This window comes from Camelina sativa, chromosome 2 (assembly GCF_000633955.1).
Source record: "Camelina sativa cultivar DH55 chromosome 2, Cs, whole genome shotgun sequence".
Taxonomy (NCBI): domain Eukaryota; kingdom Viridiplantae; phylum Streptophyta; class Magnoliopsida; order Brassicales; family Brassicaceae; genus Camelina; species Camelina sativa.
In genome coordinates this window covers 14528572-14541914 of record NC_025686.1, presented here as the reverse complement: position 1 = coordinate 14541914, position 13343 = coordinate 14528572, and the positions used below count along the sequence as shown (strand labels likewise).

At 40.7% G+C, this 13343-nt stretch overlaps 2 protein-coding genes across 2 annotated transcripts; one reads left to right on the top strand and one right to left on the bottom strand.

The window, feature by feature from the left end:
- Positions 7779-11468, bottom strand: LOC104752070. Its single transcript, XM_010474138.1, has 4 exons — positions 8961-11468; positions 8663-8822; positions 8455-8572; positions 7779-8373 (listed from the first exon to the last, which is right to left on the bottom strand). The coding sequence occupies exons 1-4, from the start codon at positions 11466-11468 to the stop codon at positions 7779-7781; spliced, it is 3381 nt and encodes a 1126-aa protein (XP_010472440.1).
- On the top strand, positions 11943-13343 carry LOC104724875 (RNA-binding protein CP31B, chloroplastic-like). The gene is made up of 4 exons (XM_010443436.1): positions 11943-12445; positions 12658-12759; positions 12829-13113; positions 13205-13343. Exons 1-4 carry the CDS (start codon positions 12047-12049, stop codon positions 13265-13267), a joined length of 849 nt encoding a protein of 282 aa, XP_010441738.1. The 5' UTR covers positions 11943-12046; the 3' UTR covers positions 13268-13343.

The following is a 13343-nucleotide window of genomic DNA, read 5'->3' as shown; positions in this document are numbered from 1 at the left end:
CAAATAGCCTGTTGTGAGCATCTTCATCCCTCAAAGTAGTTCGTCTTGCTGGTGGATTCAGCTCAGCTGCATTATGCTCTTGTGGTGCAGGAGGAGGAGGTGGAATAACGACCTCTTGAGGGTTAGGTTGACGAATTTCAGCGTTGTATCTGTCGTCCATAGTGTCTGACTGGGCTTTTGCTTTTCGGTTCTCTCGTTCAAGCTGTGCTAACTCTCCGTTTTGCAGATTACGCAAATCAGTAGGCTTGTGGCTCCTTGTTTGCATGCACCTAAAACACAAGAGAAAGAACACAAGAACTAATTAGTAAATATAAAGAATAAATCTTAGACTAAATTTAAATCTAGAATCTCAAAGGCAATCGTTTTGGTCCCCGGCAACGGCGCCAAATTGATCAACAGGTCAATTAAAACCTAATGTGTACTCCACCACGATCTAGTGGTATCGTTGTAACACTTCAGGATCGAATCCACAGGGACCAAACAATTACACTATGAAATTATGTAGATTAAATATAGCTAAGACAAAAGAGGAAGTTTTGTGAATAAATTAACTAATCAAAAACGGAAAGTAAATAAGTTGTTTCTAAATCAAAAAGGAAATATTGGGCGCAGGGAATCAGTTAGGGGACATGACCACGAAATTAGATGATAAATTGGGATAGCATTAAACACCGTTCTTGAACTCAAATCTCGAATGTAAAACTAACCTACTGTCGCAGCATTAGCTATCTATGCAAGGAATTGATAAAACTCTAAACCGTCGTTTGAATCTAAACAATCCTAGCAAGCAATAAGTTCAAGTTTGATTATGTTCACAAGGTGCCTCAACTTCAACTGTCGTTGGCTAAGGATCACCTTGCTCACCTATGTTCTTTTCAAGCAACTCAACAACACTTTTGGTGCCCCGATGAATTAAACCTAAGATCTTAATCTAGGTGATCAATCTAGCTTAAGCATTAAGAACAACAATAGACGAAGAACAATAAGATCAATCCCTAATCTAACAAATCTAGCATCAATTAATCATAGAAACCCTTCTGAAACCCTAAACCCAACAGTGAAACTACTCAGACATGGAGAAGCAGAAACAGCAAATCAATAATGAAGAAAACATAATTGAATTGCAAAAGGATAGAAAATAGGATTTAGAAATCTTCTCCAAAGTGTCAAGAAGGATTAGAGATCTTCTCCCCTTTGCTCTCAATACAAAATAGTCTCAGAAAATAAAGCTTATGTCTCTGGAGGCCGTGCCTCTAACTTAAATATCAAAATAAAACCCTAAAAGTCGGTTTAAAACAAATAAGGAAAAGTTGCGTCGGGGACGGGGACTGGTCGATCTCGAAAGGATCAGTCGATCCGGAACGTTTTTCTGCTTTCACTCCATCTGCTTACTAGCCCGAATCAGTCTTCAACCAATTAGCTCCAGATGCATGTTTTCACCCCCAAAACGCTCATATTCCTTCCAAAGTCACCTAGGACCTGTAAAGACTCACAAAAGACAAAAAGGACTCTAAAAGCACACTTGGACCTAAGAAAAGACTCAAAACAATCCTAAAAACTATAGTTAAAACCCTATAAAATACAGACACATCAGATTAATTCGTGTATAGTCCGAATTCTTAGCACAAGTAAGAGCCGTGATTCATACACTTTTTATGTTTGAATATTTATACAATTTGACTCTGTAATTGAATTTCTTATTGGACCTAGGTGCTCTTCAATGTAGAAGAATGGACTTTGAGGAATTATGTGCAGCAGTATTGAGTGTCCATCAGCTGGAAGCTTTTGATCGATGGGAACAACACGCTCGTTGTGTTTATCAGCTTTTCGAAAAGGAAAGAAACTGACCCACATCAGGATCATTGAAAATTTCCTTAACAAATCTAAGATCGGAGTAGGTTGTTGTTCTGCTAGCATCTCCTTCATTATATTTGTTTAGTTTCACTGAGAAATTATGTTTTCATATATCTGTTCAGCTGTTCTATAATTGCCTACTTGCTGAAACAGAGGATTTTTTTCTTTTTCTAATGTGTTTAGTTCTTGTTGCATGTCAAGCTCAAGACCGTACTTTTTAAAGATTGGTCTAAGCTAGAGGTGTCAAGCGGGCTCCATGCCCGCGGGCCTAGCCCAAATAGTACCTCTGCGGGGCGGATATGGACACTAAATATTAGGCCTATTAAAAAGCAGCCTTGCGGGTCTAGCCCAAGCGGATTGCGGGTTATAGCGGGTTATGTCTGCGGGTTAGCGGGTCGGCCCGCGGTCTTCAAATATTAAATAAAAATAAATATTTAATATAGATATATAACTATTTTTATATTATTTTAAATATATATCTTTTAAAATTATGTGACAATACAAATAAATTTAATATAAAAAACTAAAACATCTATAAAAATCAATATAAACATTAATTTTATTTAAAATTATAATTTATTAATTTTATTCAATTTTGTTAATATATTATTTAGGCCCGCGGGCCGGCCTGTTAATCCGCTGGGCTTAGCGGAGCGGACTTGGACATAACTTTTATGTCCACGGGCTTAGCGGGCCGGCCTGTCGCGGTCCAAAAAATTAAAACTGTCCGTCGCGGATGGCCCAAATGGACGCGGGCCGGCCCGTTTGACACCTCTAGTCTAAGCTAGTCTCATGTAATCAGCTTATTATATAATTGATATGCAATTTCCGAACCCGAAAATCTAACCCGTACCCAATTTAAAATACCTGATTCGAATCCAAAACAAATGTTGACATTGTACCTAAACTAAAATAGTGGTACCAATTACGGTTTGAAATCGGAGTATGAAACTAAATAAATAAATATATCAAATTATAAAATGCATATAGTAAATCAAATAAAAATTTTATTATTATTTATAAATAACGAATCAAAATTTACATAAATATTTCCTCATACTGCAAAGTGAGTTGCAATCTAGTACTGTAATCTAGTACTGTAATATGGTACTATGGTGATATAATAAAGTGAGTTGCAATCTAGTACTGTAATATGGTACTAATATGGTACTATGGTAATATGGTACTATGGTAAGTGAGTGAGTTACATAATATGGTAATATGGTAATATGGTACTATGGTACTGTAATAAAGTGAGTTGCAATCTAGTATTGTAATATGGTGATATATATATTGTCTATTATATCATCATTAGAGATATTTTGATCTAATACTTTTTTTTTTGAACAACCATTTTGATCTAATACTATTATGATGATGATATTCAACTATTTGTAGCATATATGATTATGAGAAAAAATTACATAAACAACAGTTTCAAATCACATCTCTTTGAGCAACACTAGTACACTACATAACTGTCTCATGTAGTATAATTAAAATAATGACAGAAATGAAGTATAATTAACTATCATCGAATATAAGAATAATAAAAAAAAAAAACTAATTGTTCTTTAGATTTAACTTCATAGTATCACNTTTTTTTTTGCTATAATACACTAATGTATATCCATTTACAAATCTACTATCTATATTACCACTAAAAGTGTATTTGTACACACAAATATTTTTTACTGTTAAAATATACTTTTTAGTCTTTACTACTACCAACAAATTGTCTTTTTTTTTTTTTTCAACCAAACATTAATAGATTAAAATAGAACTCCAAGATTGGTTGCCCAAACAGGAGGATAAGAGTTTACAAAAGATGATTCAGAAAGTAGAGATCTAGAAGACCGAGCAAGATAATCCGCCCGTACATTGACATCCCGTGGTATCCTGTCAAGGGTGAAGGAAGGGAAAGAAGTTCGGAGCAAAGCAAAATCCTCCAACAAATTTGAGAAAGCAGGCCAATCGTCTGGTGTCTGCACCATCGCAACTAACTCTGCACAGTCCATCTCGAAAGCTTGGCAATCAACTCCCGCCTCCATCAAGGAAGCCATAGCCCAGATCAACGCTTGTAATTCCGCATGTAAGGGAGAAAGGCTTCGTCGTTGACTCCGTGCTCCCAACAGAAGCGTTGAATCTTCTTCACTGTAGCACCACCAGCCCAGACCCTGAAAAGAATCCGTACATTTCCAAGAGCCATCCACCTGACAACGGGGAAAGGAACCCCTCTCCTCCAATAAAGGCGGAGGTTCCAGATAACGCGCCGAGAAGGATTTGGCCTCCTCCCACAATAATTTATCATTTGCTGCTTAATTTAAAATATCTGTTGGCTCAAGCTCAATACCTTGATAAACTTTTTTGTTCCTATCTTTCCAAATTGACCATACCACCCAGGGAAGACGAAGGGCTATATCTGAAACCCCGGATTAGGAAGAAGCCTACCAGAATATGAAATCTAAATTCGCATAGATCGAGTCATAAGGAAAACCTCCCTGATCTAGCACTACTGGAGACAACTCCCAAATACTTCGCGACCGTGGACATCCAAAAAGTGCATGATTAATAGTCTCTACTGCAGAATCACACCTCTTACACAAAGCATCACACCGGACACCCCGATTCGCAATCCGTTCTAACACCGGAAGAGTACCCGACCCAACCTGCCAGAAAAAGTGTTGAATCCTCGAGGGGACATCCAACTTCCAAGACTGTGCCCGCAAGGCCACACAAGTCGGCCCATACTCAACATCCGCAATTAATTCCCGGGCCAACCGATAACCGGATTTGACCGAATACTTTCCTGATTTAGTAAAATGCCATAATAGTTTATCCGGCTGAGAAGTTTTACTGACCGGCATGCTCCGAATAAGAGAGATATCCACTTGATCAAAGAATTCCTCCAGAGTAGGCAAATGCCAGTCCTTCGTAACTGGATTAATTAAATGATTAACCATCAAACTCGGCAACCACAACCTTCCCCGACCATTCGCTGGTCGTGGACGAGTGTCAGGCAACCATGGATCTCGCCAGACCGAAATCGAATAACCTGAACCTACCGCCCATCTCGCTCCCTGTTCCACCAACCCCTTAGTAGAATAAATACTTCTCCATGCAAAGGAAGGATTATTTGGTTTCCTTGCCATAAGAGGATGTTTGTTCCTGAAATATCGTCCTTTCATCACCCGGGCCATTAAGGATGTCGGATTATGAATTAAGCGCCAAAACTGTTTAGCCAACATGGCTTCATTGAATTGTTCCAAAGCACGGAAACCTAATCCTCCTTCACATTTATCTCTACACAATCTATCCCAAGCAACCCAATGCATACCTCGAGCCTTATCATTAGACTTCCACCAGAAGGTAGCTATCACACTCGTTAATTTAGACGTCAAATCCTGTGGTAGCTTGTAACAGGACATAACGTGGGTGGGAAGAGCCAACGCCACCGATTTAATCATAATTTCCTTACCACCCTTTGATAAACACTTGGCATACCAACCGTTAACGCGATCATCTAAACGATCTTTAATATAACTAAAAACCTTAGCTTTTGAGCCTTGCAGGTTTTCGGGAATACCCAAATACGAACCCATACCGCCTTCCTTAGAAATACCAATAACAGATTTCAACTGTGATCATACATCATCCGGCACCTTTTTACCAAACATGATAGAGGATTTATCCAGATTAACCTCCTGTCCTGAAGCTCTACCATAACTGCCAATTATGTCCATCACCGTCCTACATTCATTCGGCGTTGCCATACAAAAAACAGACTATCATCCGCAAACAACAAGTGCGAAACCGTAGGACTATCACAGGCGATAGTGATACCCGTTAATTTCTTCTCCCGTTCTACCTTTTTAATGTTAGCTATCAAAACCTCCGTGCAGAGTATAAATAAATATGGCGAGAGAGGATCCCCCTGGCGTAATCCCCTTTGTGGTCTAATAAAGCCACGGGGTTGCCCATTTAGAAGAACTTGATACGACACTGACGAAACACACCACATTATCAACGAAATCTATTTCCTGTCAAATTCCAGTTGGACCAAGACCGCCTCCAAAAAATCCCATTCGACCCGATCATAGGCCTTACTCATATCCGTCTTAAATGCCAGAAACTCCGAATTACACCGACGGTTAGTATTTAGCCCATAAAACATTTCCTGAGCCACCAGGATATTATCTGTAATTAACCGACCGGAGACAAAGGCTGATTGTGTTTCTGAAACCAAGAGAGGCAAAAGACGTTTCAGACGAAAACACAATACTTTAGAAATAATTTTGTAGCTCACATTGCATAGACTAATCGGTCTGAACTCTGCCATCCGCTGAGGCCGTTCAACTTTAGGAATAAGGCAAATATTAGTCTTATTTAAAAGCGGATCAAAGCTGCCAGTTCGGAAAAAATCCTTAACCAAGGCCACTAAATCGCCTTTAAGAGAGGACCAGAACCTCTGAAAAAACAGAGCCGTCATCCAATCAGGTCCTGGAGTTTTCTCCGGATGCATAGCAAACAAAGCCTTTCTGATTTCTCCTTCCGAGATATCCCGAGTTAAAGCTCTATTCATGCTATCCGTAATAATTGGGTTAATTGCTTGCAACATTTCCGAAATACCCCCACCGTCAGATTTCTTAAACAGATCCCCAAAGTAAGTCGTAGCAATGTGCTCCATACCCGCAGATGATTCATCCCAAACATTATTAGCATCAAATAAACCAATAATCCGATTACGCACCCTACGTTGTTTGGTGGATGCATGAAAGTAGGTAGTGTTTTTATCTCCAACCCGTAACCAAAATTTCCTACTCTTCTGCTGCCAATAAATCTTCTCATCATGGTAAGCCTCCTTCAATTTCCTCTCAATTCCCCGAATTTCCTCCTGCGTGATCGAATCATCCATCTTCGCATCTTGTAGGGCCGTCTTCAAAGACAAGATGATCGATGGACCAGTACTGACATTATTTTTCCGCCACCACGAAATCGAATTCCTACAATTTCTTATCTTGTCGACAAAACCCAGAATCCGAAAATTCCTTGTTCGATTCCACCCCGACTCTACCGCGCCAACTAATCCCGCCTTCCCCAACCAGCGTTTATCAAACCTGAATTGCCTCTGCCGTCGCCGGACCGCTATCAAACAGGTAGCTAAGATTGGACAATGATTGGACCCTATCATCTCCAGATAATCAACTCTCGAGTTTGGGAAGAATCCGTGCCAATCCTCGTTACCCAAAGGCCGATCCAATCGACACCGGACCACCTGATTATTGCAACGATTCCCTCGCCAAGATAATTGTTCCCCATAACAAGGAAATTCCAACATCCCACAATGACGAAGCATAGAAATAAATGGCTGAAAAGAAGAAGCTGAACGCAAGGCACCTCCCTGCTTTTCATGATTCTCAACTAATTCATTAAAATCTCCAATTATAAACCAATGATCAATGCGGAATGAGCCAATATCCGTTAATTTATCCCAAACTTTGTCACGGTATTGGGGGACCGGATCCCCATAAACAAGAGACATAAATACGGTTTGTTGCCCAATTGAAACTTATGTATCAATAATATGATCATTATCAAAAAGAATAGAAAGGTTTAATTCATTCTTGAAAAACAAAGCTAAACCACCACTAGCCCCGCGGGGTTCAATAGTAAACAATTTATTATAGCCAAACTTATTTTGAAATTTCTGTAAATAAGAAAAACATTTCTTTGTCTCTGATAAAAAATAAAATATCTGGCCTATTCTTCCTCCACAAATTCCCCAAATAATTCTCTGTCAGATCAGCCCCAATGCCCTAACAGTTTTTTTTTTTTTTGTCATCTGATAGAACTTCAAGGAAAAAGAGTCTAGAAAAGTACAACCGAAGATCAAAAAAGAAAGACTGAAAGACTGAAACAGAAAACTAAATCGCCTCATGTCTAACTTGATTGTGGAGCCAAGAAGGCCCTCCAAGTGAGAGATAAGACTGAAGTCTACCATCCCTTGTTACACTCTTCGCAATTGCCACAGCCACCGTGTTTGCAGAAACCGCAACCGCTGAAGCTCTCCAAGACGTGAAGTTTGATAACTTCTCATGTATGTTACTCAGGAGAATACTGAAACGCGGCCAAGCAGAAGGACAGTTAATCGCCTCTATGACCATCCTGTTATCCAACGCAAGCTCGACTTTGTCAATATGTAGAATACGTAAAGCATCCAATGCCCACAGAAGGCATTGCAGGGCCGCTACAAACCGGGAATCCGCAGGTGAAAGAGCATTCCTCGCATGGTATAGAACCTGGCCAGTCTCATCTCGCAGAATCCAAGCACCACCATTTAGACGCGACGAGTTGTACCATGAAGATCTAATATTACACTTAACATACCCAGCCATCGGCTTTATCCATTTCTTTTCCACATTACCTTGCTTCATAGGATCTTGTGCCGTGATGTCTACTGGCCGAGACTGAGCTTCCTTCCACTGAGTAGCATCTTCCTGTGCTTTGAAGACTAACTCTCTTATATCCCCATTTTTTCCTTGGAACATCACAGTGTTTTTATGTTTCCAGACCCCCCAAAGAATCTACGGAATCGCTAACCTTACAGAACTGGGGATCTCCTCATCCTGTATGACTTTGAGCAGGTGTTCCCAGTTTATGTCAATATTCGTAGCAGAGAAACCACCAATAGGGCTAGGAATATTGGCTAAAGCCAAAGCTTGTCAAGCCACCGGGCATTCAAACAGCAGGTGACAAATAGTTTCAGTAGTTGAGCCACACCTCAAACATCTCGTATCTCCACCACAACCTCGTGATGCCAACCGTTCAGAGACTGCTAAGGCACCGGACAGCATTCGCCAGAGGAACGTTCTGATCTTGGGAACAGTTTCCACCTTCCATACGCTTGCCTTTAATTCATTGAGTTTAATCAAATCATCAGAACGAGGCTCGTAGAGTGTAGAAAGAGTCTGCACCAGCTAGTATCCACTTTTAACCGAGTATGAACCTGACTTTGTGTATGGCCATATAAATCTATCTCGATGATCAAGCTTCAACCGCATAGATAAGATCCGCTTAGCATCATCTATAGGACACAAACAAAGGACCTTTTCCTTATCCCATGTTGCAGCGCCTGGTGTTCTGAGGTCAACTACTTTCATGTTGAAATCAAAGAAAATCTGGGACCGAAATGGAGCTCGTGGATGTTTGTCCATTATCCATTTATCTCTCCAAACCAATGTATCACAACCGTCGCCAATCGACTTCATCAGACCAGCCTTCAGCAAATCACGCCCATGAAGAATGCTTCTCCACGCGTAAGATGGTCTCGATCCAGCACCACACTCAATGATAGATGTTTTGCGAAAATATCTACTCTTATAAAACCTCGTTACCAAAGAGTCAGGGTTATTAAGAATGCGCCATGCCTGCTTGGCCAATAAAGCCTGATTAAAATCTCCTAGGTCCTTGAAACCCAACCCACCTTCTGACTTTGATTTACACAACTTCTTCCACGCAACCCAAGCAATCTTCCGCCTCCCCTGGCAATTACTCCACCAAAATTCACACATCGCACTCGTTAACTTCCTGCAAAGATTTTTACTCAGCCGAAAACAAGACATGGCGTACACCGGTAATGCCATAGCCACCGCCTTCAATAACACTTCCTTACCACCCAAAGATAGTGACTTAGCAAACCAACCCTGCAGTCTGTTTTGGAGCTTATCACCAATGAAACCCAATAGCGCCTGTTTAGACCCACTAAAACACTCAGGCAATCCTAAGTAAGTTCCTGTACCACCCTCCTCATAAATGCTTAGTGTTTGCTTAACAACATTCTTTGTTTCCTCACTTATCCTCTTCCCAAAAGTAACAGCGGACTTGGAAAGATTTATCATTTGGCCAGACGCCTTACCATAACTTTGCAAACAAAGCATAAGCTCCTCACATTCTTCTTTCGTTGATTGGCAAACAAACAAACTATCATCAGCGAAGAGTAAGTTTTGTATGACTGGGCAAGACTCATTGAACCTGAACCCTGTGAGACGCTCCTGTTGATGACTTCTCTGTAATGCATACACTAAAGCCTCTGCACAGAGGATGAAGAGGAAAGGAGAAAGAGGATCTCCCTGTCGAATACCACGTCCCGGTTTGATCAGCCCAAAGTCGCAACCATTGATGAGGACTGAAAAGGATACGGATCTTACACACATCATTATCCACTGGACCCATTTTACAGCAAACCCCATCTTGATGAATAACTTCTCCAGGAAATCCCACTCTACTCTATCGTATGCCTTCGACATATCCGTCTTCACCGCAATGAAATGCTCATCAAACTTCACATTCGTCTTAAGAGCATGCACGATCTCATGAGCAATTAAAATGTTGTCTGATATCAACCTTCCAGCAACGAAAGCTCCCTGAGTTTCCGAAACTAGGTCTGGAAGACAACGTGTCAAACGAGAGCAAAGTACCTTGGATACAATCTTGTACAAAACAGAACACAGACTAATCGGCCTCATGTCACTCATTTGGTTTGCATTTGGCTTCTTAGGGATCAAGCATAGTTGAGTATGATTCCATCCTTGCGGCATCACCCCTGTCTGAAAGAATCCTTGTACCTCTGCAATGTTATCCGCACCCACAATATGCCAATACTTCCTGAAGAAAGCACCGGTCCAGCCATCCGCACCAGGTGCACTATCACCCTTAATATTAAAGGCCGCTTGTTTAATTTCCTGAGCCGAGACTGGAGCTGTTAAACGCACATTCATGTCCTCTGATACACGCGGTTCCATGCCTTCGAGTAGATCCTCAATGCCAGTGGGGTTTGAAGTCTGGAACAACTGAGAGAAATACTCCGCAGCTATATCACCTTTAGAACCCTCTTCAAAGCATTCCACCCCATTTTTGTCAATCAGAGACACCAGACGGTTCTTCAATCTTTTATACTTGACACTCCCATGGAAATATGCTGTGTTTTTATCCCCTATTTGCAACCAAGTTTCTCTACTTTTAGTCTTCCAGTATACCTCTTCTTCCCTGAAAGCAACATTTAGTGCCCATTTGATCTGTTGCAGCCGCCTAAAATTTGGATGAGTCTTTGTAGATTCAAACTCCAGATCTTTTCTGAGCAGCTGGATTTGTGAAGCAGAATTAGTCATGTGTGTTTTCTTCCAACGAGACAGAGCACGACGGCACTGAGAGAGGCTTGCCATCACCAGACTGCTTGTCATCCTGTTCCCCGCTTCCCACTGCTCTCTAATGATTTTCTCAGTATCAGGTTTGTTGATCCAACGTTTATCAAACATGAACCTCCCTCTGAACCGTGAGTCCGCATCCACCAAACGAGTGATTATTGGTCTATGATCTGATCCTAACAGGTCTAGATACTCAGTGTTAACTCTGGGAAATAGATCAAACCAGCCACTGTTTCCAAAACTGTGATCCAGTCTGCACTGCACCCATACATTCTCTCTTCTGCCTCCCCAAGAGAAATGATTCCCAGTACTTGGAATCTCCTTTATTCTACAGTCTCTTGCTAACGTACGAAAATGGTAAAAAGAGCTCTCCGGTTGTCTTGGCCCTCCCACCTTCTCAGAGTTGTCCATGATTTCATTGAAATCACCAGTAAGCATCCACGCGGCATCCCGTTGAATCCCAATTCTGGTAATCCTCTTCCATACCTCTGATCGCAAATGCCGTGCTGGATCACCATATATAAAGGTAATATAGAATTCTAAAGTACCTTTGATGATTTTTGTATCTATCAGCCTGGAATCCGAATGAAGTACTTCCACCTGATAGACATCTTTCCAGAACAAAGCCAGACCTCCGCTCAAACCAATCGGGTTCACAATGTGAACTTGATCATACCCTAACCAATCTCTGACAGTTCAATTATTAATTTTTGTTGTTTTAGGTGAGAAATATTATAGATTTTTAGAATAAGGGATTGACTGGTTCAATTATTATTATTATTATTATTTGAAACAGTGTTTTTTTGAGGCTGAATATCAAACACTGTTCAAACAAAAGCCCAAACACCGACCCAGAAGAAGCTGATTTGATACTATTTTAAAGAGAGGAAAAAGAAATTATACTATTGCAAACCCTCCTCGTCTCTCTCACTTTTACTCTTCTTCCTCTTCAGTCTTCACCTTGTAATCAATCTCTCCAAAATCAGAAAATGACTTCTTCAGTACTAACCTCAAGCTTAAAGCTTTTAGCTATGGCCAATTCTTCCTCTTCGACCCCTTTCTGTATTCCTTCTATCTTCAACATCTCTTCCTCTAAGCCTCACCGCTCCAATTTTTACTTCCCTTCACGACCCATTGATTTCACACTCTCTCTCAATTCCAAAACTCTCCGTAACTCATCTCCTGTTGTTACTTTTGTTTCCCAAACTTCGGATTCGGCTGAGGAAGAAGAAGGTGAGGATGGGAGCATCGGAGGTACTGTAGACGGTGGCGAATTCCCGGAGCCACCGGAAGAAGCTAAACTGTTCGTAGGTAACTTGCCGTACGATGTTGATAGCCAAGCTTTGGCTATGCTCTTTGAGCAAGCTGGTACTGTTGAGATTTCAGAGGTAAATTCCTAATTTTTGTGTTTTGACATTGAATCCAAATGTTGTGGCATTGTTACGTCTGGAGAGAGTTAGTTTAGAGTCTTAAATTTCATTGTTTGATTTGCCTTAAAGGAATGATTTTTTTTTTCATGGGTGTGATTTGAAATTTGGTTTTATAGATTGATTTGTTTTAAAGGAATGATTTTGTTTCATGGGTCTGTTTTGAATTGCAGGTTATATACAATAGGGAAACTGATCAAAGTCGTGGATTTGGGTTTGTGACAATGAGTACAGTTGAAGAAGCAGAGAAAGCTGTTGAGAAGTTCAATCGCTATGTAAGCCAATTTAATCATTAACTTGTCTCTAAATTCAGATGTTGAGGTTGATTGGTACAACAAATGCAGGAAGTGAATGGGAGGCTTTTGACTGTAAACATAGCAGCTCCTAAAGGATCAAGACCGGAACGACAACCTCGTGTATATGAGGATGCTGCGTGTAGGATCTATGTTGGGAATCTGCCATGGGATGTGGATAGTGCTCGTTTAGAACAAGTGTTTAGCGAGCACGGTAAAGTGGTTGATGCTCGAGTGGTTAACGATAGAGAGACAGGTCGTTCGCGTGGGTTTGGGTTTGTTACAATGTCTAACGAGAATGAAGTTAATGATGCCATTGCTGCTCTCTATGGACAGGTAAAAGGAAACAGTTCTCCATGAGTTTATTTGGTTTATCTTCTTGTGACCTGTGGCTTTCTGTTATCTAATTGTTCCTTTGTGGTTTCAGAATTTGGAAGGCAGAGCAATTAAAGTAAACGTGGCTGCGGAACGACCAAGGCGTGCATTTTGAAAGTTCAGTGAGTCTTGATATTGTGAGATATGATTGTAAATGTTCTCAGTTGCAACTACGATGTAGCTATGGGAAA